General features: G+C 40.2%; 1 protein-coding gene across 3 annotated transcripts; it reads right to left on the bottom strand.

Annotated features, from left to right (window-relative positions):
* Positions 1 to 912: 912 nt before the first annotated feature.
* pkib (protein kinase (cAMP-dependent, catalytic) inhibitor beta) lies at positions 913 to 21,458 on the bottom strand. 3 transcript variants are annotated; one of them, XM_046058742.1, is made up of 4 exons: positions 21,223 to 21,458; positions 21,036 to 21,131; positions 2,293 to 2,446; positions 913 to 1,469 (listed from the first exon to the last, which is right to left on the bottom strand). In XM_046058742.1, the coding sequence occupies exons 3-4, from the start codon at positions 2,432 to 2,434 to the stop codon at positions 1,387 to 1,389; spliced, it is 225 nt and encodes a 74-aa protein (XP_045914698.1). In that variant the 5' UTR covers positions 2,435 to 2,446; positions 21,036 to 21,131; positions 21,223 to 21,458; the 3' UTR covers positions 913 to 1,386. The 3 variants fall into 3 exon arrangements, with proteins under 3 accessions (XP_045914698.1, XP_045914697.1, XP_045914696.1); XM_046058741.1 differs by lacking the exon at positions 21,036 to 21,131 and having other exon boundaries at positions 21,182 to 21,458; XM_046058740.1 differs by lacking the exons at positions 21,036 to 21,131; positions 21,223 to 21,458 and adding an exon at positions 13,277 to 13,348.
* Between the last annotated feature and the right edge of the window lie 1,876 nt (positions 21,459 to 23,334).

The following is a 23,334-nucleotide window of genomic DNA, read 5'->3' as shown; positions in this document are numbered from 1 at the left end:
TCCGTCTTGCATCCTATTCACAGCTCTGCTTATGTGTTGATGACTGTGAACAGACTTTTCTCAGTGCGGAAAACGGGCTGCCATTTCCGGCACTCAAAACACACTGTGGTGTTGCTTGATGCTTGCTCCCGCGCCCAGTCAGCGGGCATATGCTGCTGTTGCTATAAGAAGCAAGTGCGAGGAGCCTCGCGCTGCAAAAAAACAAAAGCCCTCCTGAAGTTTACACAAAACTGACTGAACGCGTTTCCTGACAGTATACAGTAGGAGTGCAGAATATTACAAAAGTGTTTATTCTTTCATTTAGAGTTCAAGCAGTAAAGATGTGTTATGGTCTCTCCTATTAAAACAGGAAATATCAGTAGCCCAGAATGGTCAACAACAGTACTTCACAGAGAAAGAACACAACACAGGTTTTTGGTTGTGAACTGCCACTAGGCACATTTTCAGAGGTTTGGAAAATTAAGAGATGTTTAAAAGTAGATTTGAGTGAAAAAAGGAAATCTTTGACTTTTCTCAGTATTATAATGAAGCAGCGTGTAGATTGCTGGCAGTGTGACCCTATTCTCTAATGGAATGTTTCAAGATGTGGACATAGCTCCAACTTAACATCTCACATTATATGAACACCTAAAAAAAATTTATGGAATCCCTGGTTGTTGTTGCTAGGATCAAAACAGTCTTGAGATGAGGGGTAAAAACAGCCTCCGATTTGAAAACACACAGTAATCATACACATTTAGTGTAAAAGCAAGACAACACAAGGAGCTCCCAGTTTTATTAAATCTACAGTCATGTCATGTGTTATGTCTTGTGTTATGTGCCATTTTGTATCCAGCTGGATTAAAAAGCTTTGAGCCACTAAAGGCTGCTATCAAACCCCTCCTACTATTGTAAAATAACACACATCACTATAAAACAAAAATCAGCAGGAAATTCAAGGACATGGTACATATTACAGTTTGACTTATGAGAACCTGTTTTTCTTTAGTTTTAAATAAATCATACAAAAATAGTAGTGTACATTTTACAATCTGTCATGGTCCCGTTTATTCTCAGTGTAGCGTCTGCGGTGAGTGTATAACTCAACTATACACACACACACACACACACACACGCACACGCACACGCACACTCACTGGTTCATTACTAAGTGATGTCTGACTCTTTTCAGATAGTGCTGAGTGCCAAACAGTCCTAAGCTCCTGGCTCCAGTCCTTGGGGAGTCGGTCCGTCACTCTCCCTCCGTGGCTCAGCTGCTTTCGCAAACACGCTGCCTCTCCACAGATAATCCCTACTTCTCCCCCAGGTCACCCTATATTTTGTTTCTCATCCCGTCTCTCAGGTTATCTTTGCAGGTCTCCGGGGAGGTAAAAAAAAAACGAGTCCCTATGATCCCTCTTTGCCCTCTGAGCTCTCCGGCGGCGCTGGAGGCTCCTCCGCCGTCGGTGACTGCGCCCCTCCCGGACCATCTGCACACAACACAAGAAGAAATATGTAAAAAAAATTAAAAAAAATTAGACTGTCAAAGCTATTGCTGATCAATACCAATGAGATAATGATTATTACATCACTACGGTAGGTGCTGAAATGTTTCGCTTGCGAGTCATTTTATGGCTCCTGCTGTTTGAAAAAAAACAAAGCCAGTTTCAAAACCCCCAAAAGTAGCATGGCACCAAGCAACACCTACATCTGGGACTCATTTGGGGCTATAGAGGGAAAATGTATGGTGTGTCCAGAACTCCAGGATCATAGATAAACAAGTGTAACCTAACAAAATGTTGTTAGTTAATTGGCAATAAAACTATAGAGCCTGCGCAGTCTGCAAGTCAAGATTTGAGAGTGCACAGAGATATGCATGTAAGGATAGTTGGTAAAGCCAGAACTGTTATATATATATTTGGATTATGCAAGACCAGAGCTGGGACCTAGGGAGCAAATGTTACAACTGGGTAGCTAGCAGTGTCATGCCTGAGTTTGAATTAGAAGTGGGGCGTCATCATGTTGAATTAGGATATTTCCCAGTGTGTGCCATCATCTTTTCTTTGTCATAAAAATATATATACACACATATATATACATACATACATAAACACACCCACATTTGGCATGTTAAAGTTCATAGCAGGCAACCTTTCATTAGCTGTGCATTCCAGTACTAAAAAAGAACAAGATTGACATATTTGTGCATGATATCAGGACTTGCACTACAAATTAAATATTCAAGTTGTATAGTCTGAATTTGCCATGTGATCAATATTGTAATAATGAAAAAGAAAACCTTGTGTATCTTACCTTCGAGGGACAGCTCAGCCAGCTTAAGAGGCAGGTCGCCAGGGTTTACGCCTGCAGGAGAGCCCAGGATGTCAGGCAGTGCATTTCTCCTCCCCGAGCGCCCAGAGGAGGCAAAGTCCAACACTGGCTCTACTTCCGTCATCTCAGGACCCCTCTATGATAAAAAGCGGGACACAGTACAATGTTACATGTATGCCTGCCCTTCAATGTAGTGCTCTACAACAAGAAAGCAAGAGTACTGTTTGGAGAGCTTAGCAGTTCTGTACAGTAAGGACTGAAAGCACCGCCTGGTTTGTTGCAATATGAAAACCTGTAAATTAGTGTAAAAGGAGTGTTTTATGAAAAAAAACATACGTTTCACCATAAATTCAGCAGATCTCTTTCTATGCTAAAGTGCTCTGTGATCTCAGCTGAATTATCAGTAGCTATACAGTTACAGTATTACCATATTAACTAGTTACCATGTTAACTAGTTGCTTGTTGCGAGTGTGCTGGACAGTTAAGTAGCTAATAGCAAAGGAAACAAAGGTAACAATTATAGTACCACCCACTCGAACAAATAAGATGAGGCTGAAAGTCTCTAACTTGTAGCTCAGTTAGCATGCATGGGAAAACCCATCTGTAGTAAAGTAACTAATGTGTAAAGGAAACATTAAGTCAACTCAACATTATTCACTGTTTTTCCCTGTAAATCATCAAGGTTATTCATGAGATTAGCTGAAATGTTTCAATATTATTGGATTGTTTTGCTTGGTTTTTCAAAATGACAGAGTTACTGTAGCTACAGCTAGCTAACTGATCTATTGGACAGTTGGATAGTTAATAGCAAAATAGGCAGACTTGTTGTAATGTTGAATAATCAGTGCAACAAGTGCATTTCAGCCTGATTTAGAACAGATTGGCATACATCACATGAGGTTCAGGGTCTAATTTCTATGACCATTAAATAAGCTTTCGTCATGTTAGCATGAAAACCCCTGTGCAGTAGGCTACAGTAAGTAAGCACATTTTTAATTATCTTCCCTAAGCCGATGTAGTAATTTTAATGACATTCTAATTATATCACGCTGGAAATGATTGATATGTTACATTATGAGTAACACAGAGCACAGCAGTGGCCATTTATCTTGACGTATCTCAGAAAACAAAATGTACCTAAACTGTTTAGTGATTTGAGCATCAAGAGAAAAGATTTGTCATTGAAGCGGAGGATGTGTCTGTCTGGTCTCATGGCAACCAGCAGCTGGGGAACCAGCTCCAGGCTACGCTGGTGACAGGCAGAATTACATCCCTTGTCTCACACACACACACACACACACAAATACAGCGAGCTGGTGTTGCCATGGCAACACAACAGAAAAAGCACCACTGGCAGGTAAACATATGACTAAACTCCATTCTCTCACTATCTCACTTTCTCTTCCCAGACTCCCTCTTTTGTTGTGTTGCCTCGCTTTAAATAACCATACCATTCTGTGGAGCAAAATCCCATTTCCCCATCGCTCTCATTCAACAAAGGAATGACATGTGAGTTGATACGCACTTGCAGCTATAAACTCACACACTCGCAGGCGAGATCTCTAGAAAAAAGGGCCACAGGTTGGCCATCTGTTAGCCTCAAGCGCTATTGTAGCTTAGCCATTGAGCTCGTATAGGCCAAAGTACAGCATTGTAGCCTATTTTTAAAAACAACTCCATGAACATATTTCCTCCAACACTTTTGCATAATCGCATGTTGACAACTAAGCCCATGACTCTGCACATAGAGGGAGGAATAGGCAATGCAGGGTAAATACAATGAGATTGTAGCTTTTGGTTGGCTTTGTTAGATTAAAAGATGACAGACGCAGCATTTTTGAACTTTAATATGTAATCATCTAAATAACTGTGCTGCCTAAGATTACCATAAATGATTGATAGTTTTCATTTCAAAGCATAAGTACTGTTTTGAAATCTATAACCACATTACCCATTCACCCTATGGCCATCCTCCCTCTCAACATCTTTGGATTTAAATACTGAGATCATGAGTCCTCCAATGCACCCCCTACCACCATCAGAATCATTTGACCAGAAACCAAAAAGAAGTTTGATATAAGTATATATTTGTCTAATTATTTCATAGTTTGTGCATTCAGTTCAACTATGCTTTCTTAAATTTTTTTCCTGATATAAAAAGGTCTAAATAGTGTTTCAACTTCAACTCCACACTGTTAGAAATGCAATTCTGAAGCCTTTATTCATTTATGATTTTGTTCAGCCTATACCATGTCAACTACTGTCACATATTTAAAAAAACAAATCAAGTTTGAATGAAGTTGAACCACCATGCACGCAATCCATGTAGATCCTAAAGTACAGTGTACAATTGACCTTCCGCTCGTAAGCGCTGCCTCACATCAGTGACAAATTAACTCTTACTTTAAGGCAGTTGCATTTTACAGAGTCTGCAGCCTCCCGTTTATGTTTCCAAACATTCCTTCCTTAAGCTAGTTGACTCCATTTTTTGTTAGCAACAGTAGATCTATGAGTGTTTCCATCCACCTGTTTTTATGTGCATTCTCAATTTGTGATTGTTTGAGGTCTGAGTGAAGCTCTTTTAATTACATCATCTCATTACGTCCTCTTCTTCTGCAATGTTTAATGGCACCCAAGTGGATAATTTGTGCCACCAATTGTTAATGTGAATGCACCAACTCCTAATTTGCAAGTCATAATGAATGGGTCAAACAGTTGAGAGGACAGTAACAGTGACAGCCCTAATCCACCATGAGTACGTTTTCAATTGCAGAATGTGAACTCCCCCATGTTGCTAAATACCCCAAATGTACATAAAATACAGTGGATGTGGCCTCAATGTCCTCTACGGCCACTGTAATTTCAGGTCTTTAAACTGAAGTGCTCTCTAACGAACCATTCTGTAGTGGCAGTACTAAACTTGGCCTTTCAGTAGGATCTTACTGTAGGCGTTCCGGGAGGCCAGAAGAAGTGTTCCAGTTTCCCTTCTCTGGCCCCACATGTCAAAGATGCTCTTTGTCCTGGATGGCCACAGTTCAAATGAAAGTTCGACAATAGGAGTGTAATCAGGGTTCCCTCAGGAACACTTTGGCTAAATCAGGACAAAGATCATCTCGCATTCCTGCTTCAGTCTGACAAGGTTATTATCAAGATGAACAAATCATTGTCAATGAAAAGCTAGGATTCGTCTGTTAATTTGTGCAATTAAAACTAGAATGTGGCTGAAATATACTGTTTAGTATTAAATGATGCTTAGAGGATTCCCTCTTTAGTTGTTGTGTAGAAATGATGAAAACATACAAAAAGCCTTAATACATAATTATCAGTGTCAATAACCTCCACCATTAGTACAGTCCTAATTAGAACATTGGTTTGGTAACTTTTACTAAGCCATCTGATTAAATATTAAACAGGCAGTGACCCATCATCTGAACAGGTTATTTTAGTTGATAATCCAACAACAGTTAAAATAGGATTATCTTGTCAAGAAAATTGACCTAGATACTATGATGCCTGCGCCGGCTCAGTCTGACACGGGAACAAGCCGCAGGTATGTTATGCAACAAGGCAGAGTTATAAAAGCCTTTTGACTGAAGAACTGTCAAAGGTCAAGAGTTGTTCACAACTGAGATGGTGCAAAGGTGCTGAGTAACAAAACACACAAACATAAAAGGCTACCTTTCTTCTTTTCTTAAAACTGTGAACATGTGACGGCTCTGCAGGATTCCCCAGTGTCCTGGAAAATCTGGAAAAAAGTTGACCAATTTTCCAGTCATGGAAAATAAAAGGAAAAATAAAATGCCCTGGGAAATTTTGTGTTGTCCTGGAAAATTCTTTCAACATTGTCCCATTTTCCTGTAGCTGAAAATGAATAGTTAAATAGTTAACTATTTTAACTATTTTAACTAAAAACTAAAATGTATTTTATTTTAGTTAATTATTATTTTAGTTTAGTTAATAGCTGTAACAGTTAACTAAAATAGTTAAAAGTTATATTCAGGATCATAGTAACGTTCAAATGGTCATTTTTGGATGACAGTCGGGTCTCGGTACATGTTGTGGAAATGCTATGAACACACAGATGCCACATGCAGGTTGGATGACATTACAATTTAAGTGGCCGAAACACTAAATAATGTCACTATTAGTCACTGCTGGCTGGTAAGTACTGTAGTTTTTTTTAGTTGAATAGATAAACGCCGCTTTCTTCCTAACTTGGTTGAATAATGTTAAATTGGTTAGCATGGTTTAGTTCAGTTGCCAATGTTGACATGCTTGCTAGCTTGTTTTGCCTGCAAAGGTTTAAGTTTTGTGATTCCACTATGACTAGCAGCAGTGGTGTGGGGTATCATTGAGAGAGATGGATAATAATGAACGGGAGTCCAACTGTATGCGAGTCCAACTACGGCAAAATACTTGCTAACGTTGTCATTACATTGCTAGCATTGTCTCTTCAAACGCACACTGGATTGTTAGGGTAAAATGGACCATAAAGTACAGCGGTAGCTCACAGTTAATATTACTAGTAGAGGGGCTGAAGAAAGGTGCAATAAACTAATAAAGAGTCAGTGGCAGTTAACAATCCTAGCCCACTCTACGATCTCTGAATCATACATTAAGGTATGTATATTTGTCAGAAGGCAAAATTGTAATAAATGGATTACTGGTATAAATGAACTGCAGTGATAATGGTACATTTTATTTACAAAGCACTTGCCAAGCATGGAGAACAACGGGCTTTCCAAAAGAAATAAATTAGAATGCCAGAAAAAATAAATATATTAAAACAGAACATTTAAACAATATTATATATATATATATATATATATATAGCCTATACATAACATATTAGTGTATGGCGTGATTCCTGTTCACCAGCTAGATAATCATTGAAAATGTCCTGGAAAAGTCCTGGAAAATGATCTCAAGAAAAGAGTGGGAATCCTGCTCAATTAAATAAGAGCTCATTAATACTGCAAATTGCTACCTGGGCTATTTCTAAACACAGTGACCTCTATAATTTAGCAACAAATTCTACAATATCTACTTGAAACATCCTCTATCTTGCAGGGCCACTATGTAAATAATGATGCAGCTAAAAGTAGTATCCTCACATCTTGTCAATTGGATGTGCAAATAATTCATCTATGTGTTTAACAAAGCGGGTCTGTTGGATCGCTGAACTTCAACAGCCCATCACATTCAATTTTGAAGGGTAATTTTGACCACAACAGCACACAGTATTGTCTCTGATCAAACCTCACAGTGCTCTCAATGCCGGTGAAAGTGGCTCTATTCAGAAGAAGCCTTGCTTGCTTTTGGAGAGAGCAGCTCCTTTTCTAAATGGAAAAGCAAGTCCAAGGACACTGAGCAAGAAAGCTCGTCTCAGCAGGCACTGACAGAGTATGGAGGCTTTCAGCACCACGGACAGAGCAAGAGAAAGAGCGACAAACAGAAAGGGATACAGAGAGCTCGATAATTTGGACTTTGTGCATCAGTGCAACCAACACTGACATATTGGACCTTCTGTCGCGTGGACAAAATGTCAAAATGAAACTCTATTCAAGAACCTGGCAAGTAAATATTCTTTTGATATTGACAAATGCTTCACATGTTGTAAATCTTCACTGGAGACCTTTCACAGTCAGTATACAACTAACATCCCAAGGAGCTCTTATGTCATTCCTGCTAACTTTAGCCACCAAAACACAGTATGTAGAGCAGCAGCAACATAGTTCTTGATCATTTCTGACCAAACTGAACACATGTAATAATTTGGCAATACTGACGCAAATATAATACAGGGTTTCAGTACCATTAATAGAATTATTATTTATTATTATATTATAATTATATATACTTTTTCAACATCACTTTTCACCATGACCTACCTCTTTCACAATAGAAACAGTACTATACATACTGACTGGTTTCAGGCTTACAAATATGTATTATCAGTAATTAGGCCTGAAGGATTTAAAAAAAATATCTTATTGCAATTACTTTGACTGACATTGCAATTGTGATATAATTTGCAATATTGGAGGGAATGATCATTCCTACATTATTATTCTCATTGTCATTGAAAAACATTTAAATGATTATGGTGTGCTTTTTTGCAAGAATCTGTACCAAACAGAGATATTTTCTTATGTCTGTAGAATATGATGTGTAGGCCAGCCCAGGACATCTCTGCAGCATGACAATATTTAATTTAAAAAATATTGAGCCTGTAATTTGAAAAATGCAGTAAGCATTATTGCGATTTTGATAAGATTTCAATTAATTGTTCAGGCCTATCAGTAATCAGGTACAATATCAAAACAATATTTTAATATATGGGTTATTTGACACGTGGATGGTTCAGTTGCATAAAAGATGCTTTGAAGGACCCATCTGCTGCACAGAAAAGGACATGAATGAAGGTGTCATTTCCATTACGGTCAGGGGTCATGTCAGAATAAATGTGACATTTATCTGCTTGAGGGATTGCAGACACTTGGAAACAGTGTTATGTTTAGCTATAAATCTGGATAAAGCACTGACAAAACCGCTCTCTAAACGGGCCAGGAAGATTCCAGTGTCTGATTCTCAAGTTTTGCTGGGTTGAAAATGTAACAGATCATGACGCCAGTAAAACATATTGAATCAAACAATAAATGTTGTGATTTTTACGCTGATAATCAAGGAGAGTTCACAATCTCACCAGGATTCCACTGATACACAGTTTTGCTATTATATATTGTTTTTAATCATATAAGCATTAGGGCTGCAACTAATGACTATTTTTGTAGTCTACTAATCTGTTAATTAATTATTCGATTAGTCAACTATTAACGATTATTTTTGTCACACCTTAACCCTAACCCTAATTAAACCATTTTACTAATTAAATATCTTTCAAGTGAATTACTGATCTCCAACACACGACTAACTAGCTAACGTTCCCATTAAGTGAACAGGGTTTACTATTCAGAATGAACACCAGTATCAATGCCAGGGGGAAACCAGGGAAGAAGACAAGACAGGATAGGCTCCTCCTATAATTTCACTGAATATCACTGATTTATACAAACTTTAAAACTTTTAACTGTTTAACAAAGATTTTTGCTTTGGAACTATATAAAATAAAAGCAAATTAAAAGCAAGTACTATAACGACAACTGTACACTAACAATGTATTGTCTATTTAGAACAATAAAGCAACAGCCCCCTTATTTTTCAAAAGACATCATGAGCCAGATGTTCCTTGATGTACTTTAAACCATTACTCATTACTAATAACTTTACTAATAAACAACCAGAAATGCTCCTAATATGAAGATTGCTATCTCTCCCTTAAATGGCAACTATGTGCGTCGACAATGAAATTTCACGTTGACGGATTTTTATAGTCGACGTTGTCGACTATGTCGACTAATCGTTGCAGCCCTAATCAGTATCAGCCTGGACTGTATGAGTACATCATTGTCTAGAGCTATGTGAAAATAAAAGAGAAAACTACCTTCCTTTACATATTTTATTAATTCACTTTCAAAGCTGAATGTGCTCTTAAGTTTGATTTGGGGAAAATTGATTCTTAACCTTGGGTACACTTGTTACACTTACACAATATTCTACACTCAAGGTTCACTCACTGTTCCTTCCCCCCTGAAACTTTAGACTGTATCTCATGGCCTTCTTCATCAAATAGAACTAATATGAACTCATACGTAAGACAACCTGCAGACAAAAACTCCACTTAGGTCACCTGATGACACCAAGTAAGTTCCATTCACTGCAGCAGGCCATGCAATACGGTCAAATTCCATGTGTATTGTTAATTTAATATTAATATTAGATAAAAATAAAACTTCATTGTATTATTTAGTAGCAAGTTTGGTAACGCTCAAATTTTCAGGTGTGTAATTTCCATAATATTTCTTCATAATTTCCTTGGGAGTTTTGTTTAAAGAACTATGTAATCTAGTACTACTTATTCATAGTTTTCACATGACGTCACATTTCAAAGAAAACGCTCCCTTGGAGGGCAAAAAGATGTTATTTTCCGCTGCCCGCCAACCAGGAAGCTAGATGTTAAATAGTTTTTATACCGCTGTGCACTATCCCCACTGATACAGATATCTACATTTGAGTGTTTAAAACATTTTACAGTGTAAAAATACTTTCTGTACTGTAATGTCAACATATACACTCTTAGTGATATCTGCAATAACCTAATGTTGCTTATAGTCATAAACTGTTTACACAAGCACAAAATAAAAGCAACTCTAGGCAGCTTCAGTACAGAAATATCAGCACTGGCCTTTAAAAAGCCATATCTGTCAAAGCTTTGTTCTCTCCAAACAAGAGACAATGATATATATCAGTTCTCTGAGCAAAGCAGCCTGGCCCTGCCTGCTGCCTGCGGCTGACCTCTATTCTGCTTCTCATCAGTCACAGAGTGACAGCCTCGGAGAAGCTGCCACTGTCACCGCACACACTACAGCTTCACTATAGTCAATACATCACAAATCAGTGCATATAACACATGAACTGGTAATAATTACATTAAACATTATTGCATTTTTCCATTCATGTATGCCATAATTTAGAGAGATATTTAATATATTTAATTTAGGTAGTCACTGCGGATGATTTCCAGTGACAAAGCAATTGTGTTCATTTCACTTATGCAATCCCATTCTTAACTCTCGTGCTCCATCTAATAGTAGAAAGGAAGGAAGGAAGGAAGGAAATAGGAATAGTAATAGATTGCTTACAATAATCCAGAACCAGTTTCCCTCACCGCAACAAATCCAACCCCTATATATGTATCCCCCTCTCCAATTATTAGTCAGTAAGACTGTGGGGGTTTCGGTCAGAAAACGGCCTGCCCGCCCAACAAGGAACTGCGAGAGAAATGATGTTTACACAGCCGGCGCAGAAGTTTCAGATGAATAAATAATGCCTGGGATTAAGTCCCTTGCTATTTTTAGTCCCTCATACCCTGTGATTATTCCCTGTCCTTCTCCCCACTTTTTTCACTGTTATCCTAAAGCTTAACATGCCCTAGCTGCCATGGAAACTGCACCATTGTTATAAAGGCAGTTATATAGTGGAGGAGGGGAGCCAAGGAAGGAGCAAACTATCTTTATACTGCATTGCCATTGGTTTGTTTTTTTCTTGCTCATGTCTTTTGTTACAATAATGTCAGATTTGAAGTGAACATTAAATTAAGGTAAACTAGGATTGTTGCTGCTGCAGGTATAAGCAAAGAAAATAATGCAATAAAAACTGTTAACACTGTGATATGTAGGAATATATTATTTAAAAAATATTATTAATCACTATCCAAACTGATTAAATACAAAAAGATTGATGCAATATTTATAATGTGAAAATATAACGAGATAAGACATATGCGAGTTCTATGCAAAATACAGCACCTGAGGAAAAATGCCAAGAAAGGAAATGGGCTTCGCTCATCATATTCACATTAACAGGTGCACAGAAGGTCATGCATATGCATAAAGGCTGGAAGGTGAAGCACGACTCTAATTTCAGCAGTTGATTTAAAAAAAAAAAAAAATAAACAACATGTTATTTTCCAAAGTAGCAGCAGTAGAGAGAGACAGAGAGAGAGAGAGATGGGCAGAGAGTTGAGACTGATCTAATGAGACAGCATGATCACAGCCTCCCTTCAGATCTCGCAAACATCCTGGACAGATCTTCCTGTCTCTTCTGCTGAACCGCGCATCCCTTTTTCGCACTATGGCTGCTTGCTTTCATGTTTCAGAAGCCAGGACTCACAGACAAAAACGCATCAGCGCAGGTTTTTACTTTGCAGATAATTTGCTTAGGGGGAGAATCTTTTGAGAGAGAAATTGTCAAGGTCCTGCGCTACAAGTCTGTGCATGTACACAGTATAACCCAAATGAAGAATGTCTCAAGATGAAATATTTTTCTAGGTTTTTAATAAACCGGTCAATGCCAATTATTTCTCAAAGAATCTGAGGGATATTTTCTTATAATTATTATCATCAATATTATTACTTTTAGTGTCCTGCTGTAGTATAAATTCAGAGTATTTTACATCTGAATATGAATTTAGTTCAGGGGAAATCACTCAATTGGCTGTTTGCTAAACACCTTCCCCCAATCAGCAATTTTCCAAACCTAGCCTAGCAAACATAAACTAGGCTCCACAGGTCCTTCAGGCTCTGGAATTGTCCACATAAAAACAAGAGTTTGCAGGTGGTGTTTTAACCCTTCCAAAAACAAAAACACAAGAGAAAAAATGTTAAAAATGCATTTGGTCATAGTAAGCTTGAAACGGTATGCCAGGCTAACTCTTACTAGTCACATAGCGTTACCAAAGGCAAGGAGCATATCATTTGCTAACTACATACATTTCTGGGGTTTCAGGTAATCAGGATATGTTAGAAAAAGCTTGGTTCACGACTGGAACCTCCACTTCCTGGGAGACATTGCAGCTATGTCAGTTTAAGCTAATGTTTGCGGCTTTGGCCTGCTCTTTATTTGTTTTGACAGTTTACACCACAGCAATTCCAGCCAAACCTGTGCCCTGCAATATCATTATGTTTGACAAACATATCAGTTAATTCTCCTTCTCAAATCCTTTTCTTTCATAAAAAGATTTATTCTTAATTAGCCTGCTAGCTGCAGCTGAGAAGCTGTGCCAGCAGCTGTCACGTCAGCCGGCAAAATCTATGGTCAAAGTGTATGAACAAGAAGCCTGCTTTTGGTTTTCTTCTCTGTGAAAATAATTGTATTTTTTTGAAAGTTACAAATTTCAAGTGGTAAATCTGCACATGCGCCATGCTAGATGGGAAACTTTGAAACAAAAAAATATATTAAAATAATAAAAATGAATATCAATTTCCCAATTATCATCTTCAAACTACTGGCATTGTTAATGAACTTTAACTACCCACAATACCAAAGGGAAGTTACAAGCACTCACTGAAATCATTCAGCTATAATTCAGCAGCATTGTTTACTGGTACACAGGTCCAAAGAGCACCTCCCGTTGCAGTCCTTCAAATGGCACCTGAAAGCAAACCACCCTGTCTTTAATTAACTGTGTTTAATGTGCAATAACAACAACAAGCTATTATACGAAATGAGCCCGACAAAGTGCCCTCCACGTTGCCAAACAGGAGACAGACTGAGCAGCGTTTCACAAGGGTCAATCACAACCAGCACCCAGCTATTTACAGCAATTAGCACACTTGATAGAGAGCCGTAAAGAATGGCTGGCAGGCAGCGCTGGCAAAAGCCTCAGGGATGATCGGAAGAAAAGAACATGCGGCGCAAGAACAGACAGTTTTGGGAGATTTACGACTTTTACACCTCATGTTCCGATTCATCTCTGATCACCAACTAATCCTGAATATACACCAATGGCCCTCCAATGTGCTCCATTAGAAAGTTCAAACATGCAAGAGTGAAAAACCACATTGTTCTAACCCTACAGAATGTCCTATTTTTTGCCTAGTGGTGGCTGCACACATGACAGTGTTGCCATTGATCTATCAGTCTAATTAGACTGAGTGAATGTGAGCATAGATCGGTGGCCTCTGACGCCAATCTTCACCGGTTTGGTTTAATTGCTTTACGCAGAGCTCCACCGATTTTACGCATCAAAGCCAGCTTACTTGTCAATTTCAATTTCCAATTTCACAAGCTGAGTAGTACCTCAGCTTGTGAAAACTGTCCACTGCAGGAGCTATGTTAAGTCAGGGAAGCCTACGTTACAAACAGGAGGCACGGAGTTTGGAAAGCATGGCTTTTTACTAGCCATGGAGGGTCTAACATAATGACACTACTGAGCTGCATTAGGGAACGTGTACGATACAGCTTTATTGCAGCTTGACCCATACCAGGCACTTAAAGTCAATATATGTCTGCCTTTGCTGCATCAATTTTGACCATTCTTTTTTGATCTGTCTCTTGCTAGTTCCCCAACTTGGTAGCAGTGCAACACTGAATCATTTGACAGAGTTTCTGCTTTCCTGATGTCCACAGGTTTTGTATCACTATTAGTGCTGGGCAGCGATTAAAAGTTTCAACGTGGAGCACAAATCATTGGAAGAGAGACTCATCCTCTTTATTTGTGAGTTTCCAGAATCTATTACTATTATCTATTACTAAATAGGACATTAACAGGAGGGAATTCGCATGGCAGAGAAAGCTAGATGTAGGCCTATCAGGTAAAGTTATGTAGCCTTTAATTAACTTAAGTTAAATAGGCTACAGCTGTGTAGCGCACAGAAGCCGTTGCCATGGTTACTATCCATGGAGCGCCTGCCGTTTACTCGTGGAGCGCTTGTCTCCCTTTCTGTTCACCGGAGCAAAGAGCAACCTCGCCGGGCCAAGCGACTACGTTGTGATTTTAACAACATTTTTAAGACCGACATCATCCTCAATACTAATCAGCACGCAGTGTGTAGCTCTCCATGTCGCTGTGGCGTTTGATCGCTTCTCTTGCTTTTGTTTATCTACTTCTCCCACACGCTGCATCCAGTTTAGTCTGCCGAAGCCTCCCTCCACTGCTTGTTTGAGTGGGTGATTTGCAGGCTGATCAACATCCCGCCCCTCCTGTGACCCATGGATTGACTGTATTGTATGTGTATTCAGAGCCAGTGAGCAACGGACTTTCAAAATAGCCCTAGTCACTTTATATATATACTGAACAAAATTATAAATGCAACGCTTTTGTTTTTGCCCCCATTCATCTTGAGCTGAACTCAAAGATCTAAGACTTTCTCTATGTACACAAAAAGCCTATTTCTCTCAAATATTGTTCATAAATCTGTCTAAATCTGTGTTAGTGAGCACTTCTCCTTTGCTGAGATGATACATCCACCTCACAGGTGTGGCATATCAAGATAGTGATCAGACAGAATGGGTATTGCACATTAAGCATAACTTATTTAAGCCTTCATATAATTTAAACGGGGAAATTATAAAAAAAATTGCCCCCCCTACATTTGTCATGAACGGGGAAATAAGCTATAGGAAATGACTTGCTTTTGGAATCACCCTCAAGTGGCCATTCGATGAACTGCAGTTTTTGGAACTTAAGTCCTATAGGTTGTTTAAAACAGAAATTAGTCGATTGACCAAAAGTATGGATGCACCAAATGTTCGGCCACTGAAATTAATCGGCCAAAAATAGCAAAAAAAAGCTCTTTCGGTGTTCAGTCTAATGTGTCAAAAGACCGAAGAAATTTTACCGAACAATTACGTTGACATGTGAGCAGTGTGGAAGCATTTTAAAGTGTCTGAGAAAGACGCAGAAGTCGCCGTTTGCAGACACTGTTCTGCTGAATTGTCTCCTAGCACATTCACTCCAACTGTGGCTGACTTCTTAGAAAAGGCAACAAACGGTCTGACCCACTTTGAGTGTTTCTGTCACTCTGCGATTAAGCTAGCCCCACCGAAATTTGGAGTGCACACGTATTAAAGCCTTTATGGTAAATCCACTGAAACGGACCAATGCGAGCTGACAGGCAGGTTAGAGACTTTATCCTGTCAGTTTCTCTCTTTACAAAGACAAGTATTGCAGTATGAGAGTCCTACCTGAAGAGAAGCTGTGAAGTCTTCATGTTACGCCGTACGAGAACCACATACAACATTATTTATCAAATTGGGTCAGACTTGATGAATTTAGAGCGAGGATACACATGTCTGGTTTTCAAAATAAGGTGTCTCTACAGTATGGAAATAAGATTAATTGAATTATATTCACAGAAAGTATAAAACATAAGTAATTGTACACATGTAATTTACTTCACCTCTCTCGGGCCTTGGACCCACCCCCCATAGTCTCTCCAAATCCTTTGGGAAACACTGAGTAAAAAGCACATTTTGACTATTTAATTTATGCAATGGTAAAAAAAGAAAAGGCAAAATAAATGAAAAAAAAAAAAGTCATTATATTAGGTTCCGGCTTCAGCCAAGAATCTTTATTTCGGTGCATCCCTAACCAGATGTAGTAGTATCAGCTGTCAGAAGCCATATATCAGTTTCACCCTTGTAGCAGCAGTAGGGCCAGAAGAATAAATCTACTGTATGTGTCACACGTATCGGACATGTGTGACACATTAGAATGAGAGAACACTGTGTGCTGCCATCACATCAATATTTCAGCACAAAGCCTGATTTGAGGAGTGCAACCAAGGCCGTCCTCCACCCCGGGCACACTCCGGACTAGACCATTGTGTCAACAGCGATGCGGCCTGGGTGGCTTCGGCTGCACGTGCTGCTCCTGCATGCTGGCTACCACCCATGGGCCTCAAGCACTCTCTGACAACAACCCTGGCAAATGGGGCATCGGCTGAGACACACACACACACACACACACAATGCTGTAAAGCCAACACACACACTGCCACCCTGCATCAGCAGAAGTGTCAAGCTCTTGTGCTGTTTTTGTGTTTGTGATTAAAGCTGCACTCAGCAGCGGGGATAAAAGAAGAGCTGTAGGAGAAGAGGATTTCATCTCGTCCAGTAGAATTTTCACTCATCTAGTCATAATGCAATCTTCCAACTTTTATACAGGTCCAGAATTAACAGAGGAGGACTAACATCCACTTCCCAAACATTTCCATCAGCTCCTCCTGGAAAATCCCAAGCTGTTCCCAGACCCAACCTGCGTGTTCTGGGACCTAACCCACCAACATCAGATCTGTAGGTCCAATATTAAATCTCCTTTTGGCGCTGCTTTGGTCTTCCCAATGCCAGAGAAAAATATCTGGCTCTTTAGATGTAAATGCTCCACCGTACTGAGATTTTTTTTATTCTTAAGATTATGTGAGAACAGCTGCTTGCTGCTGCTGGAAATCATGCGCCAGAAAACCAAAACAATAAGCTACAACAAGACTGAAGAGCTCCTTAGGGCTCATTGAAACTCCAACTGGGTGATGATTCTCTGTTTGTTTGTCATTACTAGGGACACCAATAACATTGCAAACAAAAATAGTGATTAGTGCAGCTTTAAGTTCGGCACAGTATATTAGCGCCAGTGATGAAGCCACCAAAGCTCTTCTCTAGTCCTTCCAGACTAAATCCAACTCGGATGGAGACAAGGTTATTTTGATTTCTAGCTGATGACACTCAAAATGTTCAAACATTTGCTGCCATTTGAAGATGCAAATGTGCAAAGCTGCCAGGTGCAGCTGTAGAGAGGCGTCTTCAGTGTGAACTACGTTTGGTGGGTGCCCGCTGAAAAGCTATTCAAGCAGCAATTGTACCTCCTCACCCTCTTACAGCCTCTCCATTTGCCAATCAACAGAATGAGCTCTTCAGACGGCTGGTGTCTGACAAACGGTTTTGAGATGCTGTGCCTGTTTCTAGGGCAGACGGAATTTCACGCAGTAATTATGGGGGAAAACAGAGCAGCTGATCCTATTGTGTGTTCTGATGCACTGAAAAGGTCACTGATCTGTGGACTGAATGGATGCCTTGGGAATTACAATAAACTCTTTGTCTCCACAGAGGAACCAACCCATCTCACCTACTGTTCCCTTCCCATCTAATCAGTACCGAGAGGCTGGCAGCAGGAGAGATGACATTGACGAACCACAGTCCTTTCCCATAGAGCCCGGCAGAGGCATGCTGGGGGACATCTATTGAGTTATGCTGCCACCCCCCTGCCTCTCGTCAGGCCGGGCTGCTGGGAAAATGGGCATGGAGAGGTCAGAACAGTCTAACGCAGCTTCTTAGGAAACAGGTCCCCTCTGTTCCTATTATAATCCTCCGTCCTCTACATCTCTGCAAAATATGTCCGCCGTCTTATATGTCCTCCAGACCCAGGTGGGGGAAGAACTGACTGACATGTTTTAATGGCAGAAAGATAAAAGTATCCGTAGCCAAATGGCAGCCAGCCATAGGTCACAGTAAAGGGCAATGGACTTTACAGAAGCACCGAACTCTTATAGGTCACTGGTCAATACAGAGGAATAATGAATGACTAGAATATAGCCCAGCAAATTACTCTTTCCCTCCTCAAAGAGGCGAGGCCCGCAATCAACAGGAATTAAATTTGGCGGCGGGTGGTGAGATTATAAGTGACAGGCAATGCTTGGCTGTCGTTTATCTCGTTGCAAAGTGACATATTTTCAAAAGAACACTTTTCTTTCCTTCAGTAGCACCTTTATGGTGGACAGCAGCAGCAGCAGCAAAAAAAATAAAAAAGTCCCAAAACAACATGTTTTTTTCATCTCAAAACACAACAGGTCTGCAGCAGGGTTGAGCAGGGCTGGCTATCTTTTCAAGTGTTGGGATGCTAATGCCGCTACGATACCTGCATTTTGGGGCTGATACCAAAATGCCACAGTTTTTGATGCCTTACTTTGAGGCATACTAACACTTGATAATCAGACTAAATTGTCTTTTTTTTTTTTTTTTTACTTCAATATGAATGTTGTTGCTTGCCCTGACCAATCAGCAGTGACTGACAAATCCAACCGCTACATTATTTTCACTTGACAGGAAAGGCACTTAAACGCAAAGCAACATTTCACTTTGTGCTCTCTGTCCAAAACCCAAACATACCCAAGTTATATATATATATATATTTTTTTTTTATGAGAAAAGCAGCACTGCCTCACATTTGAGAATCTAAAACCAGCAACGGTATGGCACGTTTGCTTGAAAGTTGTTGAACGTTTTTGGAGCTTTTTCATATGCAAATGGTTTCTGTATTGAAATATCAACATAAAATATGAGCAAAATATCTCTATCACCCTAACATGCATATTGGTCAAACCTGAACACACCGTTAATGTGTCCATCTTGGCTCTTTCATGAGGGAAATGTTAGACAGCTGCTGAAGGTAAGCTGCTCAGTATAGTGTCGAGGCCACTGGAGATTAACCAGATTTTATAGGTGAGGCAGTTAGCTGTTTATGGATTAGAGGGGCAGCCTTTGTAACATATAAAAGGTAAGGCCGACTGGGGCTGCTCATCAGGTTATTGATAAAGGACTGAACAGCCAGTCACGTCTGGCACCTCTGGGACTCTAGGGTGGGTGTGCAGAGGGCACGTGGTGCGATGTCGTCATCTGTCCGCCGTCAACTGTGTTAACACACAGTGACATGAAGCCTTTTTCCTAGAAAAAGCAGGATCCGGAAGGAGAACAGATGATAGGACGTCAAATGATTCACACAGGACCGACAGAACAGAGCATACTGCCTGCTGCGATGATTTATATTACATTAAATGCTGGTACTGTATGTAAAAAAAGAAAAGAAAAAAGGATTGAGCCTACAGCCAGTTTATTGAAGCTTTCATGTTTACTTTTCTAACTGTTTTTCTAGTAGGTGTTTCCTAGGAAGAATCACAGGAAGTCATGTGTGATCCCAGTTATGTTTGGAATAAACAATAAAAGACCTCCACCAAACCAAGACGCACACGTTTCAGCAGCACAATAAAAATAAATCCTGGTATTGCCCATGCTGTCTGATTGACAGGTAACTAACAGCAAAAAACGCCACAGCAACCAGCCACTGAACCAAGAATGATTTTCAGAAATGACCTCCTGGATATGTAATTAACACGGGGTGAAACCGTAAAATTAAAGCAAGTGCCTTGGAGCTAAAATGAGTATTAAAAAAAGGGAGGAGCTGCCGGCCCCCCCCCAGCAGACCCAGACCTCATTTCCCCCTTGACATTGCACATTCAAGACGACCAGGAACAACTACACAAACGCTGACACTCTATTCAGGGTTTTAAATTCTGTGCCTCTTTTTTTCCCTGCAAAATATTTTCAGCTCCACGTTTACCAGAGCATAAAGGCTGAGGCTTGTTCAAGGGCCTTTGCACATGTGGAGCTGCATGGCACTCGTTTGAGTGGGAATAGATGCTTTCATAACGGTAAGGACATGAAGGGCTAAAACACGCACACAATCATTTTTTGTCATGTCTGGGACAGTTTCCTTAAGAGTTTATCAGATTAAGGAGTTTGCCAGTTATTACCATAAGGCAGTTAGGTTTATCATATATTATTTTCAGTGGAGGTTTTTATTTTTTCAGCATCTCATGATGGTCCAAGTGGTATATTAGGACTATTCTTAATGCACAGCGGTCACATTTAAAACAACACAAAACACTGCCCACTAGGCTGATACTGACTGAATAAACTCTTTAACTCGTATTCTAACCATATATTCTCACAGCCTCGGTCCCTTTAGTGTGAAATAATAACCAAAGGTATGCTTTTCTTATCTGTTACAAATTCCTCTGGGTAGCTATAACATTTCAAATTTGAAATGTCAGTTTTAGACTGATGGTTTGACTTCACCATCTCATCATCATCATCATCTGAAGGTGACGGTTTTTACGCACCTTTGGAGAAACCAAAGCAGAGAAGCCAGCCGCCATAGAGCTCTCTGCTGGGAGCCAGTGGCATTTTCATTTGAGCAGCTGATACACACACACACACACGATGCCCTGACCCCATATGGAGGTGACAGGTAGGCTGCTGGAGTTGACACTAGCCTATTGTCTGTTTGTTTTAACAATTGCTAAAGTGTTCGATTTAAACAAGCCTGCAGCTGACGCCAGATAGGCTATGCCTGGTGTTGAGGGGGTCACATGAAGCTTTGTTGTTTTAGATAGTTTATGTTTTGCTATTTTTTTTTAAGTCAGTTTCAGTGCCGATAATGGCTCCAGCATGGCTCATTGATTCTTCCCTGCACGCCTTTAATCAACTGTTACCAGCAGCTTCTTCTCCAGCAGTCATTCCCCCGCCTGCTTTGGAGCTTTGTCGTTGTGTTCAGCGAAACAGCAGCAGAAGCCTGTCTGATGTCCAACCTGTGGAGCAGAACAGGTGACAGTGTAAATGCGCAACGATGGACACTCACCAACTGATTTCAGTGCGCTTCGCAGAGGTAAAAACAACAACCAAGGAGTCCGAAGTTGGAATTAGCCGCCAGCCACCATCTTCTGCAGGGACGAAGAAGAGAAAGTGCGGGGTGTCAGGGGGTCCGTCCGGGACACGCTGCTTCATTACAGCCGACACCGCTGGACCCGCGGCATTGTGGACCGCACAGCGCTCGCACCACACGGACAGCCGAGCGCTTCACTCTGCGCTCATTCCCAGCAGCAACAGGGAGGAGCAGCAAGCTGCACGCACTCAGCCCGGAGGATACAGGAAAGGATAGGGGTTTGGCCCTTCAAAGTAAAAGCAGGACGGCTTTAGAGAAAGACATCTTGAATTGGGCAGATCAGGAGAAGGGGAACCTGGTATCAGAATATGCACAGAAAACAAAATATAAATCATACCACAAATTTACAGGGAAAAAGAAAAATAATCTATGTAAAATATGCAATAGGCCTGCTATTTAACCAAGGCTGTTTTAGTTTCACTTATTCAGTAAGTCAAACCAGATGATATATTATAGCTAGTTATAGGCTATATTTATGGTAAATTATTATTATTAACAACATTTGACTACTATCTAGCAGTAGTATAGTAAGGTAACTGTGCAGAAAGTCTATTTACTTTTCTTTTTAAAAAGTGTTTTGTTTTATTTTGAAGTCAAGGACACAGCTTCCTGTGGAATTCTCATTAACTCCTTATGTTTTGTCCTGCCGCTGCTGCTCAGAGGTTTGTACCATTGTGCTTTTAGTGAGGGGTGCACCATATCTACACATTCAAATAGGCTATTAAGAAATGGAATCGCCTTATCACCTGTCATTTGACAGAATCCAATCACTCAGTAATTTGTCCTCAGTCCTGAGTTATATGGCTCATTTATTTTATCTCTCCTTATCTCCTTCTTATTACATGGATAATCAAACCAGGGCACGTGTATTGATGCTACCACTTTAAAGCAGAAACCGAAAAAGCACAGCAAAACCAAAAGCTGTCATTTTTTCAATGGGCTTTTCTTTACATTCTCAGTATTTTGTTTTGTGTAGCTCATTTAGAGATAAGCAATGCATTCATGAACCCATGCATTGATGCGAACCACGTTTTTGGATTCTTCGGAGGATATTATAAGCGTGCTGTGCTTTGGGGGAGAATATAGGCTTTATCTTTCAACTGATTCTTCACAGGTGAACACCTTCACAGTATTTCTGAAGGTCAGACACAAACAGATGGAGGTTCGCCCCCCCTGTTGCTTTAAACTGTCTGACCTGTCACACCCGTTTACTCGCTGTGCGCTGCTTCTGGTGAAACTAATTCAGTATCAGTCCCATCTGCTTGTGACTTTGCACTGGCTTATTCTGCATGTGTGCAATTAGTGCTTTCCCCTATAATTTCCCTTTAGTAGAAATGTATAAATATGTTCTAATACAACATACATATAAGTTAAGGGTCTTTATTATTTAGCTGTAGCCTACACTATAAAACTCTTAATATTATGCCACGTTGCCCCCCTGAGCATTAATACTGTCTACACACATAGGTGAAAAAGACACTCTTAATAGAAAAAGTGTGTTTATTTTACTCAACACTGAGTTTACTGTGTGATACTGTTTAGAATTTTATTCAGTGCCCTATTCAAAGAAGGTTAAAATCAAGGGCAACTGGACTTGGTTGAAGATACTGGAAGACGTTTCGTCCCTCATCCAAAGGACTTCTTCAGTTCTGACAGACTGGTAGGGAAACTCAGCTATTTAACCTCAGCGGGGTCGTTGGCCAGGATCATCGATACCGCTGGTTCGTTAGTGTTCCTTGTTGTAACGACAGTCATTATGGTCATTAGGACTACCTGTGGCCAAGACTGAACGACCATCGTTGGTATCTTCACCTGAGGCCAATAGGTTACGTTTGTTGAGTTTCCTGGGAAGTGATGAAAGGACAGCATTGTAAGTGGGGGATAAGTGGTGGCGTAGACCCCCTCCCCTGTTCAATGACAGCTTCTCCACCCTGGTGTAGATGCTTCCTTGACACCTCTTTCAAACCATCCATCTTCTCTGTCTAAAATGTGCACCTGGTGGTCCTCAAACGAGTGTCCTCTGTCCTTCAGATGTAAGTAGACTGCAGAGTCTTGACCTGAGGAGTTGG

Source organism: Micropterus dolomieu, linkage group LG09 (assembly GCF_021292245.1).
Source record: "Micropterus dolomieu isolate WLL.071019.BEF.003 ecotype Adirondacks linkage group LG09, ASM2129224v1, whole genome shotgun sequence".
NCBI classification, from domain to species: domain Eukaryota; kingdom Metazoa; phylum Chordata; class Actinopteri; order Centrarchiformes; family Centrarchidae; genus Micropterus; species Micropterus dolomieu.
Note: the sequence above shows the minus strand (reverse complement) of the source record. Positions and strands in the feature narration are given on the sequence as shown.